Source organism: Mchenga conophoros, linkage group LG18, assembly GCF_057382185.1.
Source record: "Mchenga conophoros isolate Kocher_MC1m ecotype Shallow Benthic linkage group LG18, M_conophoros_male_GT1.1, whole genome shotgun sequence".
Lineage (NCBI taxonomy): Eukaryota > Metazoa > Chordata > Actinopteri > Cichliformes > Cichlidae > Mchenga > Mchenga conophoros.
Window position 1 is genome coordinate 25,455,289 of NC_140543.1, and position 25,088 is coordinate 25,480,376.

At 42.6% G+C, this 25,088-nt stretch overlaps 3 protein-coding genes across 7 annotated transcripts; 2 read left to right on the forward strand and 1 right to left on the reverse strand.

The window, feature by feature from the left end:
- Positions 1 to 58: 58 nt before the first annotated feature.
- fam78ba (family with sequence similarity 78 member Ba) lies at positions 59 to 3,379 on the forward strand. The gene is made up of 3 exons (XM_085253453.1): positions 59 to 1,310; positions 1,553 to 1,832; positions 2,221 to 3,379. Exons 1-3 carry the CDS (start codon positions 976 to 978, stop codon positions 2,461 to 2,463), a joined length of 858 nt encoding a protein of 285 aa, XP_085109579.1. The 5' UTR covers positions 59 to 975; the 3' UTR covers positions 2,464 to 3,379.
- A 1,318-nt stretch (positions 3,380 to 4,697) lies between these two features.
- On the reverse strand, positions 4,698 to 20,414 carry slc35a3b (solute carrier family 35 member A3b). Of its 4 annotated transcripts, XM_085253448.1 has the most exons (8): positions 16,189 to 16,286; positions 15,257 to 15,468; positions 14,918 to 15,072; positions 13,318 to 13,440; positions 12,999 to 13,173; positions 8,816 to 8,934; positions 8,574 to 8,707; positions 4,698 to 6,626 (listed from the first exon to the last, which is right to left on the reverse strand). In XM_085253448.1, the coding sequence occupies exons 1-8, from the start codon at positions 16,284 to 16,286 to the stop codon at positions 6,533 to 6,535; spliced, it is 1,110 nt and encodes a 369-aa protein (XP_085109574.1). In that variant the 3' UTR covers positions 4,698 to 6,532. The 4 variants fall into 4 exon arrangements, with proteins under 4 accessions (XP_085109574.1, XP_085109575.1, XP_085109576.1 ...); XM_085253449.1 differs by lacking the exon at positions 16,189 to 16,286 and adding an exon at positions 20,260 to 20,414 and having other exon boundaries at positions 8,574 to 8,934; XM_085253450.1 differs by lacking the exon at positions 16,189 to 16,286 and adding an exon at positions 20,260 to 20,414 and having other exon boundaries at positions 8,574 to 8,934; positions 15,257 to 15,491.
- On the forward strand, positions 19,593 to 24,412 carry imp3 (IMP U3 small nucleolar ribonucleoprotein 3). 2 transcript variants are annotated; one of them, XM_085253456.1, is made up of 8 exons: positions 19,593 to 19,617; positions 21,210 to 21,369; positions 21,504 to 21,611; positions 21,800 to 21,874; positions 22,748 to 22,827; positions 22,934 to 22,985; positions 23,114 to 23,186; positions 23,318 to 24,412. In XM_085253456.1, exons 2-8 carry the CDS (start codon positions 21,233 to 21,235, stop codon positions 23,342 to 23,344), a joined length of 552 nt encoding a protein of 183 aa, XP_085109582.1. In that variant the 5' UTR covers positions 19,593 to 19,617; positions 21,210 to 21,232; the 3' UTR covers positions 23,345 to 24,412. The 2 variants fall into 2 exon arrangements, with proteins under 2 accessions (XP_085109582.1, XP_085109581.1); XM_085253455.1 differs by lacking the exon at positions 19,593 to 19,617 and having other exon boundaries at positions 21,153 to 21,369.
- Positions 24,413 to 25,088: the final 676 nt, after the last annotated feature.

Genomic DNA, 25,088 nt, shown 5'->3' on the forward strand with positions numbered 1-25,088 from the left:
TCGTAGACACGCCCGCGTGCACTTGTTATTTTTTTTTTCAATGCAGAGGTCGGGTGACGCCCCTCCCTCCTCTACCTCCACACAGCATCAGCACCTCGAAACCGAACAACTCGACCCTCCGCGGGAAGAGGATGCTCTCCGGCCCGTGAGGCTGAGCGGCAACAACGAGATCGATAGCCTGACGGTATAGTCGCTGTTTCCCCGCCTGCACGTTTATGCCGCCTCGCTGCCTCCATTCATATTGCACCATTCATGCATCCCCAAGAATGGAAACTCGCTGCGAGGAAAGGGAAAAAAAAGAGAAACATTAAAATAACCCTCTGCGGCCCCGGTGGCTCGCTTTCGTAAGACATCGTCCTCGCTCGTTTTTTACTGAAGCTTCCTTTTCATGGCGGGCTTAAAGTGATGAGGACCCCCGATTCTGGCTTGTGAGGGCGCCTCGCGAATGTAGGGCTAGTACGGGAAAAGCCGAGCAAACAAAAGGCATCCAGACCCCCTCCTCCTCTGACGCACCTGGCTGCCCTGTCGCCACTTGACATGACAGCGCAGAGCCGGGAGCAGAGCAGCAGGATCAAGGGGCACCGACGTGCGGCCGGACGTGCGGACACGACGGGGAACACAGGAGCCTGCGGACGCTCGGCGGAGAGGCAGCAGCAGCAGCCCAGGGGAGGCCGGATTGCAGTTTCTGGGGACGAGCGCCAAGGGCAGTGCGGCAGTCAGCAGGCAGACCGGGGGGAGGAGGCTGCGAAGATCTGCGATACTTCCCCCCAAGTCAACACTGCTGTCTCACCTCCATATCATCCTAAAGATATTATGGTGGAAGTTTTCATTTTTCATCAATGGTGACTGTTGCTTATTCCCCTAGCTTTTTTTCTTCTTCTTCTCGCCCCTTTCTTCCTTTATCCAATCAGTGATTATGTGCAATTAAAGGATTAGATCTGCTCTTGAGGCAAGGGTGGAACCCTGAGGGGACTGATGTGCATACTGGCCAGGTATCATCGGCTCCCGTCTTCTCTGGCTTTGCTCATTCTGCTTGTCGCCTGCACTATGGGCTGTATTCAGAGCATCGCATGCAAGCCCCGCATCAGACGGGAGAACATTGTAGTGTATGAGGTGTCCGCCTCTATTGACCAGTGTCCCACCATCATTGAGGAGAACTCACCGATTGTGCTCCGCTACAAGACACCTTACTTCAGGGCCTCAGCGGGAGTCGTGATGCCACCAGTGCCCCGCAACGAAACCTGGGTGGTGGGCTGGATCCAAGCTTGCACCCAGATGGAGTTCTACAATACCTATGGCGATATTGGCATGTAAGTGTGTAGAAGACGCCATCAAACCTCTCTTGCTTACTGTGGGCCTCTAAGGTGTGCATGTGATTCTCTCACACACACACACATCTAGACCAAAACCCTGTACCTGGCACTGCCACACACACACACACACACACACACACACACACACACACACACACACACACACACACACACACACACACACAAACAAAGTCTCTCATCCTCTGCTTCTCTGTGTCCTCTTTTGTCCGCTGCTGCAGGTCCAGCTGGGAGTTACCAGAACTGCGAGAGGGTCGGGTCAAGGCCATCAGTGACTCGGATGGTGTCAGCTACCCCTGGTACGGCAACACCACAGAGACGGTCACCCTCACCGGCCCTACATCCAAACCGTCCCGTCTGACGGTCAGCATGAACGACAACTTCTACCCCAGTGTGACCTGGGCTGTCCCCATCAGCAACAGCAACACACCCATGCTGACCCACATCACCAGGGACCAGAGTTTCATCACCTGGTTGGTGGCCATGAACTCTGTCACGAAGGTAGGCCCGAAACACAGCGATCCCGCCTTTGGCCCACATCACGATAAGATGGGGGGAGGGGGGAGAAAAACAGCCGTATATCTTCAGAAACCACTCTCCCATTTCACACTGGCTATGATGTAATCACTTTCTCCTGCACTTTCCCAGTCTGGTGTAAAGTTACAAAATATCTCATCATTACCTTCAACTCTCCTGATGTAGCAGCGGCATCAGAAGTCAGTCCAGCACAACATGTGAATCAGGATGTGTTGTCTTTTGAAAGAGATATTTTATTAAAGAACACGAGGAAAGCACGGCTGTTTTAGTTTTGTGTCAGCAGCTTGGTCTTAAAAGATCATCAGCAAGCACATCGACCATATTAACACGGTGGCTCTGTCTCCTCTTCCAGGAGCGTATAGTGTTGCAGACGGTGCGGTGGCGGATGCGGGTGGATATCGCCGTGGATCCAGACATGCCGCTGGGCTCTCGGGCCTCACTGGTGGGCCGCCCCTACCAGGAGCAACCGCACATCCTCAACTACCAGGAACCCATCCCTCCCAACGCGCTGGGGAGGCCGAACGCCAACGATGCCCAAGTGCTAATGTGGAGGCCGCGGAGAGGGGCGCCGCTCGTCGTCATACCGCCAAAATAAGAGAGTGAAATGTTTGCACACACAAAAATATGATTGTTCCCTTTTGGAAAAAAAATAAGTGGAGGGGGGTGTAAATGGATAGGAAAGTAAGCCCGATGGTTGGCCCCCCCCTCCACCCCTCCGTGGCTTCTTCTTCCTGAATGATTCAAATGGACTATCGCAATTAGCCGGTACGGATATTACATCTGGGATCTGACGTAGCACAAGAAGTCCACAGCAAACTATTTGTCAAGGACCTGGAGCTGCATCAAAGCTTGTTTGAACCCCCTCACATGCTTTGGACTGGAATATAGAGTTATGCCTGCCTTTTAGCTGAGAAGGAAAAGCTGTTTTTAGATGTATCGCAGAGGTATTAGACCACAACAAGAACTGCATCCTGCATCCTTATGTAGACCCTATTGCATGAGAATGAGAGGAACACACAAAAAAAACCTCTCCTTGGAGAACTTTCGAATAGCATTTGTTTTGTATAACTTGTTACCTGAAGACATTTTGATTGAAAAGTCAGCCAAAAAGAAAACAAAAAATACAGAGGGCTGGTAAACCTCATCAGTGCCAACAAAGGCCTTCAGCAATCTCAGTATTAAAGGATGTATACAGATCATTTAAAAGAGACAAAGTATTATACAAATCTTTTTAGGTGAAGAATAAACTCGTACATCGACCAGATTGTAACAACAGCACCCACTTGGCATAAAAGTCTGGGAGAAGAGAAAAAAAAACAGCCTGCTGTAGTTTTCACTTGAGTTCTGCTAATACACCAAACGTACGCACCCAGCATAGTTTCTTGCCTCAGTTGTGCAGCTGATGCTGTTTTGTTTTTTGTTTTGTTTGTTTTGGATGGGTGTCAGATTTGTCAGAGGGATGAGCCAGATCTGTTGCTACCTTAAATAAATAATGTCAGCTATGCGTTCAATAAGTGCAGCGTAAATGACTTGGAGCAGTGCCGGACAACAGATTTGAAACAAGAAGGCGATAGCAGTCGGCACATATATCACAGGTGGAGCGAGGCCAAACTGTCCCGAGGCTACATTTGATGTTGCACTACAATCCAGGGAATAGAAATGTACCCGTGATGGTTTTGCCGGTGTGAAACTAAGCCAGACACCATTTTAAAAATGGGTTTTATTTGGATCCGTGCCAGCGCTGCTTCTGTGACGTCATACTGATTATTTGTCCGGCAGATTTCTGCAGATAAACACGCAGATGAAGACTTTCACTGCGTCGTGGCCACGGCCCGTCCTGGGCCTCCGTCCAGGTCCCTGCCTGCCACTCTGCACAAGTCACATGACTCATCTTCCATCTGTGCTTCTCTCCAGGTTCACGCCTCACCTTCCCATATGCCCGCTCTCTTTTCTCCCCTGGCTGCACACCTCATACACGCAGGCTAGGGCCATACCGAAGTCACAAATCCTTTCTGAGATCCACAACTATGCAAACATTGTCTGTGTCTGGAGTAAAACTGCTGGAAACACTGCAAAATTAACAGGAAAATAGGCTAAATGAGTTCTCCCACCAACGCCCTGCCATCTTATTTTATGCTGCTTTTATCTGCTGGGATCAATGTTGAATAAAAATGATTGTTGCTACCAATTAAAAAGTACACAGAGGTTAAAATAGGTCATATTAATTCAGTGTATCTTCATTGGTCACAGCACCTCGGCTCATTCAGCCATCTGTTGCTATAGAGACCGGTTTGGTTTTCCTGAGTGCACTGCAACTGGAACTGAAAAAAAGAAAAAGAAAGAAAACGAAAAGAACTGTTCAAAATATTCATGGGTGTGCCGACATCTGTGTGCGAGGATTAGAGAGAGTGTATGTGTGGGGGCGCTCACACACACACACAGACGCAGGTAGACTTTGATGTAAGATGAGATCAAGGCAGCGCTGGTTGTTTCAGCATAAAAAAAGAGTTTAATTTATTCATTTGTTGTTACATAAAGAGCTTTTCTTTTTGTTTTTCTGAATTTAAATAACTCTAAAACGAGCGCTTTTGATATACATGTTCAGACTGTGAGTAGCAAGGTCAAAGCAGTCGTTTCAGTTTTATGTGAAATTTCATCTCTTATTTTTTTTTAAAAAGGGAAAAAAGGACATTCAGCATCTTTGGACAGAGGTAACCCCTCCTCTTTGCAGCACGTTTACTCCTCCTTCCACCACTAGATGGAAGTGCTGTCAAGGATTCGCCTCCCGTTTGCTTTGTAAATGAATACACAGTATTTCTTATCGCAGTTCTTTCGTTCCCAAACAATGTTTTTATTATTACTTAGAAAACCTCCCACTAATGTCAAAGAAAGAAAGAAAAGTACCAAAAACCACACGAGCTCCTCGTACTGATAATACAAACAGCTCTTTTGCCCTTTCAGAAAAAATGTTCAAGCATAGGAAATAAAAATGTTTTTGCCCCTTCAAAACAAACTGAACACCACATGGACGACAAGAACTGGTTATTTAAACAGACTAAATGACTGACTTATAGAAAGTTTACGAAAGGTCCCAAAGTGCCCAAATGTTTTTTCTTTGTGATTTTTGTTTGTTTCTGAACGAAGACGTTATCTGTCTTATCCAGCATGTAACATCTGGTTTATGACTGAGGTTCTTTATTGTTTGCCATATATATGTTGTTCTGTATGAAACAAAAAAAACAACAAAAAAAGATGAAGTCAGTCTGACCGCTTCGCAACATGTTTTAATTTTTCTACGTGCTTGGCAGTGTCTGGAATATGTTAAATGTAACCCATCTTAAGCGTACACTCAGCGGCAGCTTCATTAGGTACACCTGTCAGACTGCTCGTTGGATATCTACGATCATCCAATCACATCGCAGCAACTCTGCTCATTAGGACATGTAGACATATTCAGGATGAGATGCTGAAAACTGAGTGTGAGAATGTGGAAGTACAGTGATTTCATTGACTTTGCACAGGCTGGTCTGAGTAATTCAGAAACTGCTGGTTTATTTTTACACACAACTATCTCTACAGTTCATAAAGAATGATCCAAACAGGTAAGAAAACTGTGCACAGTAGTGAAAATGCCTTGTTGAGTTCAGAGGAGAATGATCAGACTGCTTTGAAATGACAGGAAGACAACAGCGACTCGAATAAACACTTGTTACAGTCAAGGTAGGGAGAAGAGCATCTCTGAATGCATAACACATCGAACCTGCTGTCAGCTAAGAAACTGGGGTTACAGTTAATACATGATAGTTTTAGAGGTATTTTCCTGGCACGCTTTAAGCAGAACACAAGCCCTTGTATGTATGACAGCCCTGAGTATTGTTGCTAAACCTGTCTATCCCTTTACGACCCATCTTCTGATGCTTCCAACAAGATAATCGACCCTATCATGAAGCGCAAATCATGTCAAACTGTTTGTTTGAACATGAGAGCTCGCTGTACTCAAACAGCCTCCAGTAGAGCACCTTGGCAATGTGGTGGAGGATCCAGACAGATTATAAAAATCTGATACGACGCGCTCCTTTGTTATTATTATTTTAGCACGTGCTTGTGGGGATCTAGTAAGTGCAATATGCTGTTGTGCTTTTTCAAAACTTCTCTGCTGATATCTAAAGAAACACTTTCCATTTGCCCCCGCGACCCTGAAAAGGATAAGCGGAAGTGAATGGATGGCTGGACTTTCCATTTGCACTAAAATTATGTGCCACTTCTTCAAAAGACGTGATCATTTTAAAATTACAATTCTTTAGCAACCCAAAGCTTAAATGTAGCATCTGTACCTCCTGAGGTGGAACGTCACAGTTCTAATACTGACACACGTGAACTAGTTTCACATTAGTTTGCCAGCAAGGATATGGTTTGCTTATCATGTCCTCCTGTTCGCCTTACGCCGTTTGCTTTTCTGTAGTGTTAAGTTTACCTGACATGCTCAAAACAATAGCTTTCACATGAGTCACTGCTAACATCCATTTTGCACTTTTTCAGAGAAGGCCCACTTCCAAAAGACTGTATTTCCCAGTAACTTGTCTTTACTTTTTCTGTAATGAAATTGTTCATGTGGCAAATTCCTGGTCACAGTTCGTAGAGCCACAATTCACGCAAGTCTCTGATTACACTTTGTTGGTGCTGCTGCTGGCAGGTTTCTGCTCATAGCCGTAAAGAAATGTGGCAGCAATAACCAGCACTGCACCTAGAAAAAATACGCTGAGAGACACAGAGAAAAAGAAAATGCATTAAGTTGGAAGCACAACACGTGAGGCAACTTGTGTGTATGACAGTTATCACTGTTACTATTACTAGTTCTGTGTGGAGCTTTGCCAAGATTTTGAATACAGTGCCTTTCAAAAACATTGCTGCTGATTAGAAGATAGCGAAACAGTAGTTGCCCTCTTCAGGATTTCTTTCTTGTTATGTTATGACGTGACTTAATTCTGATTTTCCACATTGTTTTTGGAAAGCTGACATGTTCAGTATATTCATCACACGCAGGCCTGATTACTGCCAGACCAGCTGAATTGAGAAATCCCTTAAACAGAAGCTGGATGGTGAAGTGAAGTAGGCTAAAAGATCTCAAAAAGTCATCTATTAGTCTGGAAAGGGGTTACAAAGCCATTTCTAAGGCTTTAGAACGTCAGTGAACCACGGTGAGAATCATTATCCACAAATGCAGAAAACTTACAACAGTGGTGAATCTTCTCAGCAGCAGTTATCCTACCAAAATTACTCCAAGATGATCAACGGTCACAAATGAACCTAGAAGACCATCTAAAGCAGAGTTAAACAACTCCAGGCCTCAAGTGCTGGTGTCCTGCAGGTTTTAATGATTAGTTTAGTGCCAGGCCTCTGGAGAACTTCAAGACATGTTGAGGGGGTAATTTAGCCATTTAAATCAGCTGTGTTGGATGAAGGACACATCTAAAACGTGCAGGACACCGACACTTGAGGCCCGGAGTAGCCTACCCCTGGTCAAAAAGAACTGCAGGCCTAACTTGTCTGACTTAAAGTCACTCCACAAGTGAACAACATAAAAGAGACTGTGCAAAAATAGCATCAGTGTGCGAGTCTAAGGCAAGAACCAGTGCTGGCCAAAAGAACATAAAGACTCATATTATATTTACCAAAAATATCTTGATGACTCCCAAGACTTTTTAGAAAATATTCTGTGACGAGACGAAAGGTGAACTTCTTGGAAGCTTTCATTCCTGTTACATGCATCTCCTAAAAGAATTTCATACCAGCAGTCAAACATGGTGGTGGTGATGTTCGGGGGCTGTTTTTCTGCTTCAGGAATTGGACAACTTGCTGTTCCCTGATGGAACCATGAATTCTGCTCTGTACCATAAAATCCTGAAGAAGAATCTCCGGCCATGAGTTTATGCCCTGAAGCTCAAGGTTTCTCGGCTTATGCGGCATCACCATGTCTTGCAGTCCTTGCAGATTGCTTCTGCCGAAGGCGGCACAGCCACTTATTACGTTTTAATAACTAACCCAGTTATTTACTTGGCTTATCTTTTCTAATTCTAAAATTCGTTTGATGATCTGAAACATCTAAATTTAACAAATATGCAAAAAACTACAAAATCAGGAAGGTGGCAAAAACTTTTCACTGCACAGTTTAACATGTTTGGAAGCAAAGACTTGCTGATTAGTATTAAAATAAGGCAGATTTTTATTAGTTAAAACCAAAAACGCTAAACTGGAGTTTGTGATGGAAGAACTATTTTTTAATCAACACAAAACCTGATGAAAATCCACAAATGTGAAGGTGGTCAGCGCAGTCAGGTGACTGTTAAAAGACATCTGGATTCTGTTTTAACTGGTTTCCTGATAATCAGTGTCAATTGCTGACACACAGGTAGGTCCAAAAGTTTTTGGATAATGATAGTTTTTAATAGCACGCCTCGTTACACCACCACAGTGGATTTTAAATCATGATTGTTTTCTGTAAAATAGACTGTGGTGGAGGCAAGAGGCAAAATTACAAACAAAGTTTCTTTGTCAGAAACTTAAGGACCTAAATGTATTTCAGCCTGTAGTAAAGCTGCTAGATCTAAAAAAAAAAAAAACCCTCAAGAATATCATGTTTTCCACTGATAAAGTGTTAGCAAATTAATATTTTTTTTTATTGTGCATAAGCGCGCTTGTGTTTACCTTGTGGGATTAAAGTCCTTCAACAGGAAATACGACATGAGTGTAGACACCATGATTGATAGAGAGGTGGCAAATCCTTTGAGGATGTTGTCAGCATATTTAATGACTACAGCCACGATCAGCCCGCCGAGAGCCTGAAGACATGCAAACAACACAAAGGCAGACATGAACAACTCCACAAAGACTGCCATAAAACTCATGGAAGTCAAATGATGTACTGTAGTGAAACACGATGGCGCAACCTGTAAGACGACAACTATGCAGGTAATAGTGTTGTATCCCTGGAAAATCCCCTCCTGCTTCAAGCTTTCGCCATCATACACCACCATGCCTGTCAAGCCAAACACAAAGCTGAACAAACCTGAAAGAGACAAGAGAAAGTGATAAAGATCAGGTCCTTGCTGGGACAAGTAAGACAAAGGTGGTGTTTTAACTAAGGAGCAATATAAGGCAAGAAGAACAAAAGGAAATGAGCCATAGCCATGCTGTCTTAAAGCAGACTGCAGTCCTAAGATGCCATCAAGTTTTATCAATATACAGCCCATAAACTCACCTTGAATGTGCACCTCCTCAGTTCAATCTTTATTGTTATACACATAGAACAAAATATCCCAAGAAACTCACATCCATATGCCAAGAACAGTTTTACTTGCCAAATCACCAAATCAGTCTAACGTTGTGCTTGTACAAAGGTATATATGTATATATATGTATATATATATGTATATATACATATATGTATATATATGTATATATACATATATGTATATATATGTATATATATGTATATATATGTATATATACATATATGTATATATATGTATATATACATATATGTATATATATGTATATATACATATATGTATATATATGTATATATATGTATATATACATATATGTATATATATGTATATATACATATATGTACACACACACACACACACACACACACACACACACACACACACACATACATATGTATATATATATATATAAACACCCAGCACGCCCCTGCGGGCGGTTTATCCTTCAAGCTCGGGTCCTCTACCAGAGGCCTGGGAGCTTGAGGGTCCTGCGCAGTATCTTAGCTGTTCCCAGGACTGCGCTCTTCTGGACAGAGATCTCCGATGTTATTCCCGGGATCTGCTGGAGCCACTCGCCTAGCTTGGGAGTCACCGCACCTAGTGCTCCGATTACCACGGGGACCACCGTTACCTTCACCCTCCACATCCTCTCGAGCTCTTCTCTGAGCCCTTGGTATTTCTCCAGCTTCTCGTGTTCCTTCTTCCTGATATTGCTGTCATTGGGAACCGCTACATCGATCACTACGGCCGTCTTCTTCTGTTTGTCTACCACCACTATGTCCGGTTGGTTAGCCACCACCATTTTGTCCGTCTGTATCTGGAAGTCCCACAGGATCTTAGCTCGGTCATTCTCCACCACCCTTGGGGGCATCTCCCATTTTGACCTCGGGACTTCCAGGTTATACTCGGCACAGATGTTCCTGTACACTATGCCGGCCACTTGGTTATGGCGTTCCATGTATGCCTTGCCTGCTAGCATCTTGCACCCTGCTGTTATGTGCTGGATTGTCTCTGGGGCATCTTTACACAGCCTGCACCTGGGGTCTTGCCTGGTGTGATAGACCCCAGCCTCTATGGATCTTGTGCTCAGAGCTTGTTCTTGAGCTGCCATGATTAGTGCCTCTGTGCTGTCTTTCAGTCCAGCTTTGTCCAGCCACTGGTAGGATTTCTGGATATCAGCCACCTCCTCTATCTGCCGGTGGTACGTACCGTGCAGGGGCCTGTCCTTCCATGATGGTTCCTCGTCTCCCTCCTCTTTCTTGGGTTTCTGCTGCCTGAGGTATTCACTGAGCACTCGGTCAGTTGGGGCCATCTTCCCAATGTATTCTTGGATGTTCGTTGTCTCATCCTGGACTGTGGTGCTGACACTCACCAGTCCCCGGCCCCCTTCCTTCCGCTTAGCGTACAGCCTCAGGGTGCTGGACTTGGGGTGAAACCCTCCATGCATGGTAAGGAGCTTTCTTGTCTTTATGTCAGTGGCTTCTATCTCCTCCTTTGGCCAGCTTATTACCCCAGCAGGGTACCTGATCACGGGCAGGGCGTAGGTGTTGATGGCCCGGATCTTGTTCTTACCATTCAGCTGACTCCTCAGGACTTGCCTGACCCTCTGCAGGTACTTGGTGGTTGCAGCTTTTCTAGCGGCCTCTTCATGGTTCCCATTCGCCTGCGGGATCCCCAAGTACTTGTAACTGTCCTCTATGTCTGCAATGTTGCCTTCTGGTAGTTCAATCCCCTCAGTTCTGACTACCTTCCCTCTCTTTGTTACCATCCGACTACACTTCTCCAGTCCGAATGACATTCCAATGTCATTGCTGTACAGCCTGGTAGTGTGGATCAGTGAATCGATGTCTCGTTCACTCTTGGCATACAGCTTGATGTCATCCATGTACAGGAGGTGGCTGACAACTGCTCCGTTCCGTAGTCGGTATCCGTAGCCAGTCTTGTTAATGATCTCACTGAGGGGGTTCAGGCTTATGCAGAACAGCAGTGGGGACAGAGCATCTCCCTGGTAGATCCCGCACTTGATGGTGACTTGTGCTATGGGCTTGGAGTTGGCCTCTAGTGTTGTACGCCACATCCCCATTGAGTTCCTGATGAAGGCTCTTAGGGTCCCATTGATCTTGTACAATTCTAGGCATTCCAGTATCCAGCTGTGGGGCATTGAGTCATAGGCCTTCTTGTAATCAATCCAGGCAGTGCACAGGTTGGTCAGTCTGGTCTTGCAGTCTCGGCTGATTGTTCTGTCTACCAGTAGCTGGTGTTTTGCGCCTCTGGTATTCTTGCCAATTCCTTTCTGTGTCCCGCTCATGTATTGACCCATGTGCCTGTTCATCTTAGCCGATATGATGCCTGACAGGAGCTTCCATGTAGTACTGAGGCAGGTTATTGGTCGGTAGTTGGAGGGGACCGGTCCCTTCTTGGGGTCCTTGGGGATCAGGACCGTCCGGCCTTCAGTTAGCCATTCCGAGTGTCTCTCGTTAACTAGCAGCTGGTTCATTTGTGCTGCCAGACGCTCGTGGAGTGCAGTCAGCTTCTTTAGCCAGTAGGCGTGAACCATGTCGGGCCCTGGTGCTGTCCAACTCTTCATACTAGAGACCCTTTCTTGGATATCTGCCACTGTGATGGTTACTGGACCCTGTTCAGGGAGGTCGCTGTGGTCTGCCCTCAGATCCACTAGCCACTGAGCATTGCCGTTATGGGTTGCGTCCTTCTCCCATATGCTCTTCCAGTATTGCTCCGTCTCCAGCCTTGGTGGTGCTGTTCTCTTATTATTATTGTTCCCTTGCCACTGAGAGTACACCTTTGCTGGTTCTGTGGAAAACAGCTGGTTTATTCTCCTGCCTTCTATCTCTCTGGTGTACCTCCTCAAGCGGCTGGCCAAGGCTGTGAGTCTTTGCTTGACAGTTTCCAAGGCCTCAGGTATGGACAGCTTGCTGTATTTCTTATGCACCTTCTTTGTCGCACCTTTCTGCAACTCCGTTAGTTGGCTAACCTCCCTCCGTGCTACTTTGATCTTGCCCTCTAGCCTCCTTCTCCATGGAGGGTACTGCCCCTTGTGGCTGTTCAACTTGTAGCCAAGCATCTCACTGATCACTGCTGCCGTACTGTAGATCAGCTTGTTAGTGTCGGTAATCGTGGTTGTAGGTATTGTAGGTATGTAGGTATAACATGTCCTTCTGTTAGCACATTAACTTACAAATGGAGCCTGAGGCTTGTAAACGAAATGCTGTCCAAACTCTGCAGAAACCCCTGGTATAAAATGAGATTTTCCCTGACTGAATGTCAACAGTTAGATGATGTTAAATTAGATACAGAGAAGTCTTGCATGTTGCACCATTTTTCATGCTTACAGCTCTTATTTAATTTTGCACTGAATTTCTTATAATAGTCTCTCTTTAGTTTTACTTAGAGTCATGTTATTATTGGATACATTGTAGTCATTAAGCCGACCATGAAATCCTCTACATACCACAGTATTCTAGAGTCAAATGCAACCCCATCTGTCTGACAGCTAAATGATCCCTAGCGCAGCAGCGAATCTACAGCAGAACAGCTGAAAAATAAAAGAAGTCCAGACCTCAACCTGCCTGAAGTGCTGCGGGAGCTGTGCACAAATGACTGTCTGCAAACCTCACTGTAAGACAGAGTAAAAGTAACTCTGCAACAATGTGAGTGACTGATAAAGTCATTTTAAAAGCAAGTGCTACAAGTTCTTGCAAGCTGCTAAATCATGCGGTGTACTTTCACAGGAACTGCATAACTTTCTGAGAAAACGTTTGTTTGTAACGAACCATACATTCCTCGCTCAGCCTGTCATATAAATGGAGGTATAGCCACTCACCCAGCTGTATATTACGAAGCCACAGACTCTGGCTTGTCTCTTTGAGGATCTTCTCAAAGTAAACTCCAGCAAAACCACTGGACACACAGGCCATCAGCACAGCGATCAGGCCCACAAACTGGGAGCTTGCAGACATTACATTCTGTTCAGAGTCACCCAGAGACTCGACGGGCAACTGTGAAGGTTGAAACACTGATGAGCGTGTGCAAAGGCATAGGCTTTTATCAAAACACATGAATACACTGAGACTCCAAAAAAACCATTAGAAAGGTAGAAATGAAACATTAGTAATAATTGTGGTGACGGCGAGCGCTGTTACCTGCACCAGAGTGACCCCGGCCATGAGGAAGAGCAGGGAGAGCCACTGGTAGCTGCCTAACTTTTTCCCGAGCATGGAGACAGAGAACAAAGCTGTGGTGAGGATCTTCAACTGGTACGTGACCTGTTAGACACAAAAACACAAGTGATGCTTTAAGTAAATGATGGATTACTCCCATCCTCACTACAGCACATAAAAATTGATACAGTACTGGCTACAGTCTGAGTTACAGTAGAGTTGATCAAGTTGCTACCTATGCTCCTTCTTTTTCTTAAATAACATCCTGTTGCTTTCGATTTCTTCTCTGCCATATTAAATTTTTCTTGTTATTTACACTCTTACTTTTTCATTTTGACTGTGTCCACAATTATATTTCATGCTACAGTCATATTTTCCTATCTTTTATTGTGCTCTTCAAAGCATATCGCATTTTTCAGAGTGTTACAAACACAAACTTTATTTATTTATTATTTAGCACACAATAATGGGTAGTATAGAAATGCCACAGTTACAGAAAATGCATTCATATCCAGAAATCTTCTTTCCAGCTACTTCTCGTTCTTTTGGAAGATCTACTGTATTCTAATTCTTCATCTGTACTTTGATGCCTTTCATTCAGCAGCCCACTGTGCAGGGGTCAGGACAGATCTGTTTAAAAATGGAAGAGACACGCCATTTCTAAGAATCCTCTCTGTGATAGATAAGAGGACACGTGTTTGCACTCCGGAAATAAACATTGAACTTCTTGTGCTTCATTCCTATTGGGACAGCTTCATTTGCAAGGTTTTTGTCACTGAGTTGCTGTTAAAAGGATGATCTGAAATGTTCCCAAGTGCCTCTTATTCACTTTCTTCTTCAAGGACAAATGGGTAGTATTATTAATTGGGTAATAATAGTCTCACAATTCTACTTAAAAATGTTATTGCGTTATTCATTTATGTAAAGAACTGCGTATATGCGAAAAAGGACAGAAACTGGAACTGGATGTCATGAACGTATAAATCTTGGTGTTCATTTGAAAATGGTTACTTTGTGACAAAGAAGAAAAGTGAACATGGCCTTTTTACCAGCTAGTCGTCTGTATTTTTTTTAAATTATTTTTTAAATTAATTTTCCAAGTTCACAAAACAGTTTCAGTCAGTTTGAATTGTTTTCCAAAGTATGTTTTTTTGGTTTATTGTTTTTTTTTAGATCACTATAGAGTTTGTTCACATCCAATTATAAATGTTATTTATAAAAAATATCATTTTAGAAATGAGGGATGTGAAGCTTTAATTTAAACAAACATATTTTATATGTTTTATGATTTTTTCCAGTGTTCCAAAACTCAATAACTAGCATTTTCCTCTTTAATATTTACAGAATATAGCAGAGGGTATAGCTTTAGTACCACTTAAATTAATCAAACAAGCCTTATGAGATTAGAACAGATGACATCTGTGAGATAGATTTATGTAAATATTTACCAGGATATCCACTGTACACTGTGAATGCAGAAATGTACACAATACAAACCAGCCATGTGAAACCATAAAGAAACCAGTTCACGCACACAAACTCAGTGAGCTTGAACAAGCACATTCATTCATTTGTATGTAACCTGATAGGTGGCTGCGTCCAGGTTGGACAGGGCAACATAGAGCAGATTGTTCTGCAGAGTGTAGATCCCTGCAGGAACGGCCAGCTTCACGAGCTCCATGGGCTTGTTCAGAATCTCCTTGTTCAGCAGCTCGTACATTGCCGTCAAGCTAAAATCTAAGAGAAACAGAGAGAGCGCTGTCAGTAATTTAGAAAACGAGTGCTACAAGTTCGTGCTGTTAAAGGTGGTTCTGCAACCTGCTAAATCATGTGGGGTACTTTTCAACCTATGAAGTTTATTAACTAGACTGGGGATTTTCTACCCAAGTAGGATCCAAAACTGATTTTCCTCCTTACTCACTGTTCTCACTGAAGATGAGGAGAGTGCACATAAAAATCTTGAGCACTTCAGCTGACACTACGGCAGAGGAGGCGAGGTAGCGAGGACCGTTCTCCTTCAGGGTACGGGAGTAGCGCATGGTGAGAACCAGCAGGGTGGTTTGCAGCACCAGAACCCCCAGAGACACGTATTTTAGCCTGGAGGAAAGCGCCATTGTGGAGGAATGTTCGACTCTGCAGAGAGACAGTGAAGGAGCCTTTTAGGGTGGACAGGAAGAAAATGAAAAAAAGAAGAGTGAACTGAAAGGTTCATTCAGCTTGTTCACACAAACATAAGGACTCACAGAGAGCGTCCTGACACGCTGAGCAAGGCTGCTGCAGTGTCCTTGAGCTAGAAATTGACTTCTGCCTCGAACACTTAAGAAGTTGCAGAAATGCACGAGACAACAGTGGAAGAGACTGAGGATTAACAGGCTGTGACTGGTCCTTCACAGACACAGTCTAACAATAAAAAGTAATGGGGAACATGTCGGAAACAGCTGTCACCTTTCCTTTGTCTTGTTATTGGAAATCTGTCCTCCAGCAAGACAAGTGCAGATTTAGTGCAGGAGAGGAACGTGTCGGTCAACCATTGCTGAAACTGTTACACGACCAGCTGGAAAACCATAGCCTCCATCTACCCTGGCTAATGACATAGCTGTGCACTACTTATCCACACTCGCACCAGAATTCTAATAACATTCGATGGCAGCTGTCACAGGTGTCATTTATAAAAAAATACAAATCATTTCTCGTCTAAACTTGTCAGAGGTTTGTGGCTTAAAGATGAAAAAGCACAGCAAATGGTAAAGTCCTAAAATTTAAATAAATAATTTAAAATTAGGAAGGATTTTATACATGAGTGAATTAAACAAGTGTGAACCTTTAGCTGACAGTGATGAGACAATTACTAACCCGTCTCCTGACTCTGGCATCTGGGGCGTCTGAAGAGAAACAGTCCTCATTCTTTTATCTTTTATTTCCAAATTGAGGCATCGTCCACTTGCCTTCATCACAAGACTCACAGAGTCAGCTCACCTTCAAGTAGTAGGAGGAACTGCTCATTTTCTCACAAGGTGAAAGTGTGGGATCGGCTCAGGTGGACTGTTTGCACAGCACGATTATTAGTTAATCCCTGTTAACAGCGAGGCCTCTGTTTCTCCACTGTCTTCAGACAATTACGCACACCGAATCTGACTCACGCACAGTTTGCAGTTCCTTCTTGTTCTTACTGATTCATGACATCATCTCAAACAAACGGACCTCGAGCAAAAGTAATGTCAGAGCAAACTTGTGACTCTGTTATGCTGTGAAGCATTTATATGTGTTGTATTTGAACAGGGATTTAGTTTAAAAATTCTATTTAGTTTTTTCAAAAAGGGATGTACAACTAGCCAAGATGAACACCTTGAAGTGGTGGCAGAGAAGGAGGTGCTATGTTTTCAGCACAGTGACCTCTTTATGTAGGAGCTCTGCTTAGCAGAGGGGCACGGCTGCACAGTCCCTCTCTGTTTCTGTGTGTGTCAGTGTGTGCGTGAGTGCCCTCCTTACAGCCTGCAGTGTCTACACCCAACACACTCTGCCAACTCTCTCCAACTATATTTCAAACTTTTTTTTTTAGGTAGTGTCATCTGTGTTCTTGCTTATTCACGTCCATCCATCCATTTTCTTAAGTGATGGTCCTCTTCACACTCCCGATGACATCTATGGCCACTTTAGAATCACTAAAGCTAACATGCATGTCGTCAGAGTGTGGGAGGAAGTACCTGGAGAGAACCCACCCAGACATGGGAGAGTGTGCAAACTCTACACAAAAGAGCACCAGCTAGCTGGTGCATTCAAACCCAGGACCATGTTGCTGTGCGGTGACGATGCTAACCACTGCAGCCCAAATATTACAGATGTAAATATGCTCACGCTTAACCTACATATGAATGAAAAGAAAATGGACAGTATACAGTATGTGATCGTGTCACGTTCAAATTAGTAACATCATTAGTATTACAACCTTAAAAATGTCTCACTGTTACAGCTCAAGGTTTAAAAGATGTAAAGAAAGGTTATATTTCTATATGCAAACCAATTTAAAGGCAAACTTTTACCTAGATAAAGAAAACTATTCTCCACTAAGTCATATTAATTTTAATTCGAATATTTGAATGACTTAGACAAAACTATAATGTAATTACCATGAACAGTTCACCTTTCTGGCATTTTGCTACGTGCAAATAATATTGATCTGCTGGCTGGTGGTGCAGTGGTTAGCGCTGTCGCCTCGCAGTGCAGGAAGGTTCTGGTTGTGAAACAGCTGGTTGGCTCAAGCCTCTTTGAATTAAATTTGCATGTTTTCTAGGTGCTTCATGAATATCAGCTTAAATTGTTACCTGTCTCTCTGCGCTACCCCTACGATGGATCTGGACCATGTTTATCTTTGTAACGTTGTATCTACATCTCATATGGAGGGCAATAAATACATGAATACAAATACATAAGGAATGATAAAGAATTGGAGACTGAGGCAAAGAGTGACTCAGACCCTACCAACCTTCAGACGTCACTTTTATTCCGACCAATACTACACACCTGTAAATCTTTCTGATTGCATTTTGCTTTGCAGTTTGGAGGAGTTGGAAATTCTGCCCACAGACATACTTACAGTACTGTGCAAAATTCTCGAGTCACACTTAATTTTTTGTGTTTTATATAGAAAATGGGAACTAGGGCCAACTATTTATTGAAAGATGCAAACTGAACATACAACATATAAGGCAAAAAGAGAGCATGTACACTTCTAACTAGCTTTACTCCCAACAGAGCCTTACAGTGTCTTCAGACCTTCTCCTCCTTGATGATCATTTAAATCAAATATTTAAATGTTACTGATGAGGCTTCAGTGAACAGTAGGATCAGCTGAAGGGCCAGATGCATCTTGCAGGTCCTGTTTGAGGTCTTTGCTGGATTTTCCTAGTTCTTAAGGACATGAATCTCAGATACTGATGATCTGCGGTAGATAGTTTTTCAGGGCAGATGCTTTTTCCCTTGTCCTCCACTTGTTTGATCGTCTCACATTTTTCTAAGAACACACTGTACACGATGTTGAGATATCCCATGTTTTCAGCTTATAGTTCTTTGGGAATCACCTTATTGGTACAAAAATATTATTTTATTTCTGTCAAACTCTGCTATTTGTGGTGTTTTTCACTGATTCAATTAAAAATGTTGACTTTTCTTAAAAGGGGATGCCTAAAGATACAATTTAAAGTTGGTTCTTTTCTACGTTATCTGTTTTGTGTAGATACAACACTGGTTCATCCTTAAACTTAGGTGCCTCTTTATGCTTGAATCATGCATAGGTCAGTGTAAAATGACTTAACAAACCAGTTTCTCTGAAAATAAAAAGATGGATGTTGAAAGACCTTAGAAAGCCTGGAGGTCTGCTGTTCAAGGCCCCTTTAAAAGTTAGAATGAACTCTGCAAATATATAGAAAAAAATTATAGAAATGGGCAGTGACTCAAGACTTTTGTACAGTACTGTAAACACATGTCAGAGTACCCGTGACTCATGATACCCTGGTGACAGCTACTGTAACAGGACGTACACCAGGAAGTTTTAAGTGCTTTAGCACACATGCAGATTGGGAATGTGAAAAGACCAACACTGCTATCACAGCTGGTAAATATACAGTAGATGAGACTATTTAGAAATACAAATTCATTAATGAAACACATTTCCTACAGTAAAAAAAAATTGATATTTAAAGTTATCTGCAACAGAATAATGAGACATCAACATTAATTTGTCACAGACTTATCAACAACCCACGCAGATTCACACTAGAGAACAGGAAATCTTTTGCCAGCTCCTTGAAATGAGTTTATAAACAGCTCTTCTCTGCCATAGAGAGCATCTCATTGAGTATCACTGAGTATCAAGCTGTCACTCAACAGTCAGGTTCAGCTCAGCATTGAGATCAAGTTACAAACTGAGCTGTTTACACTTTTTAACTTTTTCAAGACACATTATCAGTTTAAGACGTGCGTGCGCTTTTTCGTTTGGGGGCGAATATCTCAAACGCACAGTTCTGGATGCGAATGATCTTTGCGTCTGCTTGCCTGTCTGAGTGCTGATTGGTTGATGAGTGGGCCGGAAAGGAGCGACAGCGGAGTTCACCGGAAACGGGAGAAGCAAGAATCATAAAAAATAAAACACGAAAAAGCACAGACGGTGGACACTTTTAATTCCTTTCAGCACTCGCTCCCACTTCAGGGACTGACGGGCAGGCCGACAACAGCACCAGGAAGAGTGACCCACAAACCGGTTATTCCGCGTATTTGATTCTGAAGGTGATAGACAACAAACGCTCTCCGCACGCTCACGGGAAATCCGAAACTGCCAACGCACTACTCCCGCTCAAGCGCATAAACCCGGACTCAAAGGGACAGTGTTTGGAGACGTTGTGCCACATTTGGGGGCTTTTAGATTTTCAGAGAATTCACTACAACAGGACAGGGTAGCACAGCACTGGCAGAACTTCCAAGTCAGTGTGAAGAAATGAAGTCTAAAGTGGAGCTTTGCTCTGCTGATATCTTGAGAAAAGGAGTAATATTACATATAGTGACGTGGAGCAGAGCTGACCTCCATCACCAGAAAACTTTGACGTATTTGTTTGGCGGTAGTTAAGCTGAGCAAACATCACACTCGTAAGGATGCGGACCTGTTGAAGGGCAAACCCACATGTGAAGGGAAGGTGTGAAAGTTAGAGTGAGTGAATGCCCCGTTGTTTAATTAAAGACGTATGTGCTGGTTATGGTTCCCCCAAATGTTGCTGATAGTGAAACACGGTGTCTCTGAAGGCATCTTCACAGATTTAAAAAGGAAGCAGAAGGTGTTCACTGTTAAAGTTAGCCACAAAAGATGTCTCCGCAGACAATCGGATGTTTAACAGGCTTTTTTAAACAGCAAATTCTTATCTCGGTGAAACTTACCTGTGGGTCTGGAGCTAAGCTTAGGGTGTAGATGACAGGATGTGGGCGCCCGCACTCTTGATGGTCCTGTCCTCGCTTTCTCTTTACTAAAGATTGACTCTCATGGCGCTAAACTAACAGTCAGCATAGCTGTCTCAGCTGTAATTCACGGCACGCTTTTGATTTTTACGCATATAGCAGACGCGGTGCCTCCTCCTCTGGAGGCTACACTCAATGAATGAACCCACGTGTAGCTGAGAAGGACTCAGTTTAGAAGTTTGGTGACACCTGCCGAAATATGACAAAGTAAACAAGAATACACCGAAGGGGGAACAGTTTCACACCAAAGGCCCCTCTTTTGTCCTCAACATATGTAACATATTTTTTAAATATACATAATAAAATGTAATAAATACCCCTAACAAAGGCTAATCACTAAAACGATATTCACATGCACAGCTTTACACCATATTTCGCTGGAATAGTTATTTAAAGCACTTCAATTCCCCTCTGATTCAAGAGCTATCTGTTAACATTTACTGGGCTGTAAAAAAAAAAAGAATTCAGATATTATCAGTAATTTAAAAATTCATACATCGAAGGAACTTGCTTTAAAACAGATTTCCTACATAAGTACATTTATTCTTTAATTACTGTTATTTCTACAAATGGTAAATAAATGGTAAATGGTCTGTATTTATCTATAACTCTAATAATAACAACCTAGAGTGACTTTCCAATCACATTTGATATTTGTGAGTAAGCAAACGATTATGATTACATTAGTATTAAAAATTATTATTTTAAAAAACCACGAGGTTTCTGTTACAATAAAACACGGTAGCACAGATTTATCATCTGTGCTACCGTGTTTTGTTAGGTTGCGGGGTGGGGGCGCTGTTGCGGGCCACCACCTTCAGTTCTCGATGACGAAGAAGAAAAATAACAGCACGTGCTTCCTGTTTCTCCAGAAGTGGCGTGAAACGCTGTGAAAATGGTTCGTAAATTAAAGTATCACGAACAGAAGTTGTTGAAGAAGGTCGACTTCATCAACTGGGAGGTAGACAACAACCTGCACGAGGTCAAGGTGTTGCGGAAGTATCACATCGAGAAAAGGGAGGACTACACCAAGTGAGTCTGTGGCCGCTAGCTAGCTTTTAGCATCGGTTATTTACACTGTATAGACGTATAAACACATTTTTATACCATATTTCAGCTGATATTTACAAATCACACAGACACCATTTTTTCCTCCTGTGTCTCAGGTACAACAAGCTTAGTCGGAATGTCAGAGACCTGGCCAGAAAAATCAGAGACCTGGATGAGAAAGATGGCTTCAGAGCACAGAGCACACATCAATTACTGGAAAAACTGTAAGGTTTTGGATATTACAGTTATTTAATATGGATAAAATCCTCTTAATGTTAATTCAAGCTGACATCTTTTAACTCTGCGCTTGTTTCCTGTGTGGTTTTGAGCAGATTTTGATTGCTGTGTTGTTTATTGTTTTCTAAACCTTTGTTGATATTACACAGAGAATCTTTTTCTTCCTTCACCTCAGATACAGCATTGGTCTCATCCCCACCAGACAGAATTTGTCCCTCACAGAGAAAGTCACAGCTTCTTCATTCTGCAGGTACATTTATGTGTATATCTTAAACTCATGAAGTGTACTGTACTGTGGAAAAGTCTGGAGGTGCTCCTCATTTTTTATATTTTGCTTCTGAGGCGCCAGAATTTCATGTAATTTTTAAAGTGGTCTTGTGCAAAGTTCTACAGGCTTTCTGAAAGTTCGTTATTGGAGATTGGCTGCTTTTTCACTCATTCTTAGTCCAGTGCTTGTGCCTGATCATTTTGTTTTGCTAAGCCACTTAAAACTGACTTATGAACTGTTCAAGCATAAAGGCTCTTTTGTCACTCCTGGCTTTGAGGCTACATTTCAGCCAGTGGTGTTGGGGATCTTGTCAAATTTCATTTAATTATGAACACAGAAAACTACCATCAGATTTTGATCCACCATGCAGTACCACTTGGAAAACAGGTGATTGGCAATGGCTTCATTTGCCATTCAAGGCTTCTATCCATACCTGGATAGAAGAACACACTATGCAACAGTATCAGTCGTTGATTGGCCTCCCCAGAGTCTGGATCTCAGTGTGTGATCATCTTGATAGAGAACAGAACAAACGTCAGCGAACATCCAAGGAAGAGCTTTGAATGTTCTTCCAGAAGCAAGGAGAAATATTCCTGAACACAAAGAAATGACAAGCAAGCTATGTTGAAGCATGAAGGTGGTCAAATTTTGAGTTTCAAGTTTGTTAGAATTGTACAGACTGTTTATTATATACTGTATTTCAATGCATGTTTGGACATGTTTCATTAAATCTCTGCATGTATTTCTCATCTTCCTAGCAAAATATAAAGAAATGAGAGGTGGCTTGAGGCTTTTATACAGTGCTGTGTATAAATGCAAGCCTCTATGTATACTTTGTCTGTGTGATTCCTGCAGGAGGCGGCTGCCCAGCATCATGTTGAATCTTCGTATGGCTCAGAACCTGAAGACGGCAATTACTTTCATCGAACAAGGGCGTATCCTTGACTGCTGTGTTACTGTAAATTGTTATGCTTAACACTTCAGATTTGTCTTCATTCAAGGATTAAAACAGATTCAGTGTTGTCCTTGACTCAGTCACAGATGTGCGTGTTGGCCCGGATATTGTTACAGACCCAGCGTTTCTAGTCACAAGGTTGGTCTCCGGGTATTTAGTCTTCTCACAATATCTTTACCAACACAGAGGGCCTTTGACACAGATGCTTCACTATACTGCACATGTGAAAATGCTGACACTATTACTGTAACTTTTTTAAATGTAAGAAATATGGAAGATTTCGTCACGTGGGTGGACTCCTCGAAGATCAAGCAGCACGTGATGAATTACAATGAAGAGGTGAGTGATTTGTCAGAGTTTGTATGTACATATTTCAGTTACGAATGATTATCTGTTACTTAAATCGACAGTTTTCAGGACTGAATCCGAATTCTGATGCCTTGAAGCTCATCACTGTGTTTCTTTTGCAGCGGGACGACTTTGATATGATGGCATAAATCTGTTCTCCCAAAGTCATTCATCACACTGAGCGATGGAAAGAAGATCTCTGCTTTTTTTACTTTGCTGAGGAAAAACTACAGTGTGGGTTCCTTTTATTATGTAAACTGGGGAAAAAGTGAAAAGTGCTCCTGCGTCCCCAGAACCCAGGACTTACTCGAGCAGTCCGGAGAACAAAGAGGAATTTTACTATTGTCACACTTTGACAGAAGCTCTTGTATTTGAACGGCAGCTGTAAAATGTGTGTCAGTGAGTGTCCAAGTATAACTGATTGTAAAAGTTGAGGTGAGTCTGTATTGTTGTCACTAAAGCTGCAGAAACGCCACTACCACAAGATTTTGTAAACTTTTTTTTAAAAAGATGGGCATACCCTAAACCTACATTTATTCTAATGACCAGCAGGGGGCGACTATGGTGTTTGCCAGTTTTATAGAAGTTTATAGGAAAATGCCTCTTAGCGCCCTCTTTTTGTAACCTCAATAAATGATTCCCTGATGCGTTCATGGACTCAATCACCAGTTCTCAGCCTTAGTTAATACAGCGTGTTTATTTTGTAAGTCATGGTCCTTGTTGGTGTCCAACATCCCTCAGTTTTATTGTGTGAAGGGCAAATGGCAATGGCGAAAAAAGCGTAGCTCGAATTTTAAAAAATAAAAAAGCTTTTCGAACTAGCAGATCATGTCACATATATATACACACACACACACACGTACGTCTTTAATACAGCAGTAAGCCTTTGTCGTCTTTGTTCATTTGGGGATCATAAAGAGCAGCTTAGCCTCTGGTCTGACTCGCTTTTTTGTTTTTCTTATTTGTTCTGTGTTTGTGTAAACACGAGCTCCTTGGTTTGTCTATACAGGGATTAACAAATTTATTAGACCCTTTGTACTAAAACAAATTACAAATATTTTAGAAATTTGACAAAAACCTTTTTAGTACGACAAACAAAACATTTTTATTTATTAGGCAAATGCACTCAAACATTCAAAACAGAATTTTTTGTTCAGGAATGCAAGTAATTAACTGTAATTTGACATCTTTATCACAAAATAAAGTGCTCGTCTATTTTTTTCTGATTTTTATTTGTAAAATTGAACTGGAAAATGTGTTTAGTTATATTTATGCACCTATGCATACTGGTGGATAAAAAGTTACAACAAACATATCAAAGATGATTTTGGGAATCACCAGTACTCTTCCTGATATTCTGGGGGGGGGGGGGTTTCGTATCAAACAAATGTAAATATCAGACAAAGATAACACAAGTAAGCACAAAGTGCAGTTCCTAAATGCTTAGTGTGAAGTGGAAAAAAATCCAAACCTACATGGCCCTGTGTGAAAAGTGATTGCCCCCTAAACCTAATAACTGGTTGGCTCAGCCATAGAAGCAACAACTGCAATGAGTCTTTCACGTCGCTGTGGGGGAATTTTGGCCCACTTATCCTTGCAGAATTGTTCTAACTCAGACACACTGGAGGGTTTTCCACCATGAACTGCCTTTTTAAGGTCATCCACTCATGATCTTAAAATCGGATTCAGGTCAGGACTCTGACTGGGCCACTCCAAAGTCTTCATTTTGTTTTTCAGAGGCGGACTTACTGGTGTGTTTTGGATCATTGTCCTCTTGTAGAACCCAAGTGTGCTTCAGCTTGAGGTCACGGACACATGGCTGGATATATTTCTTCAGGATGTTTTGGTAGAAGGAAGTCATGGTTCCATTTATCACAAGTCTTCCAGTCCTGA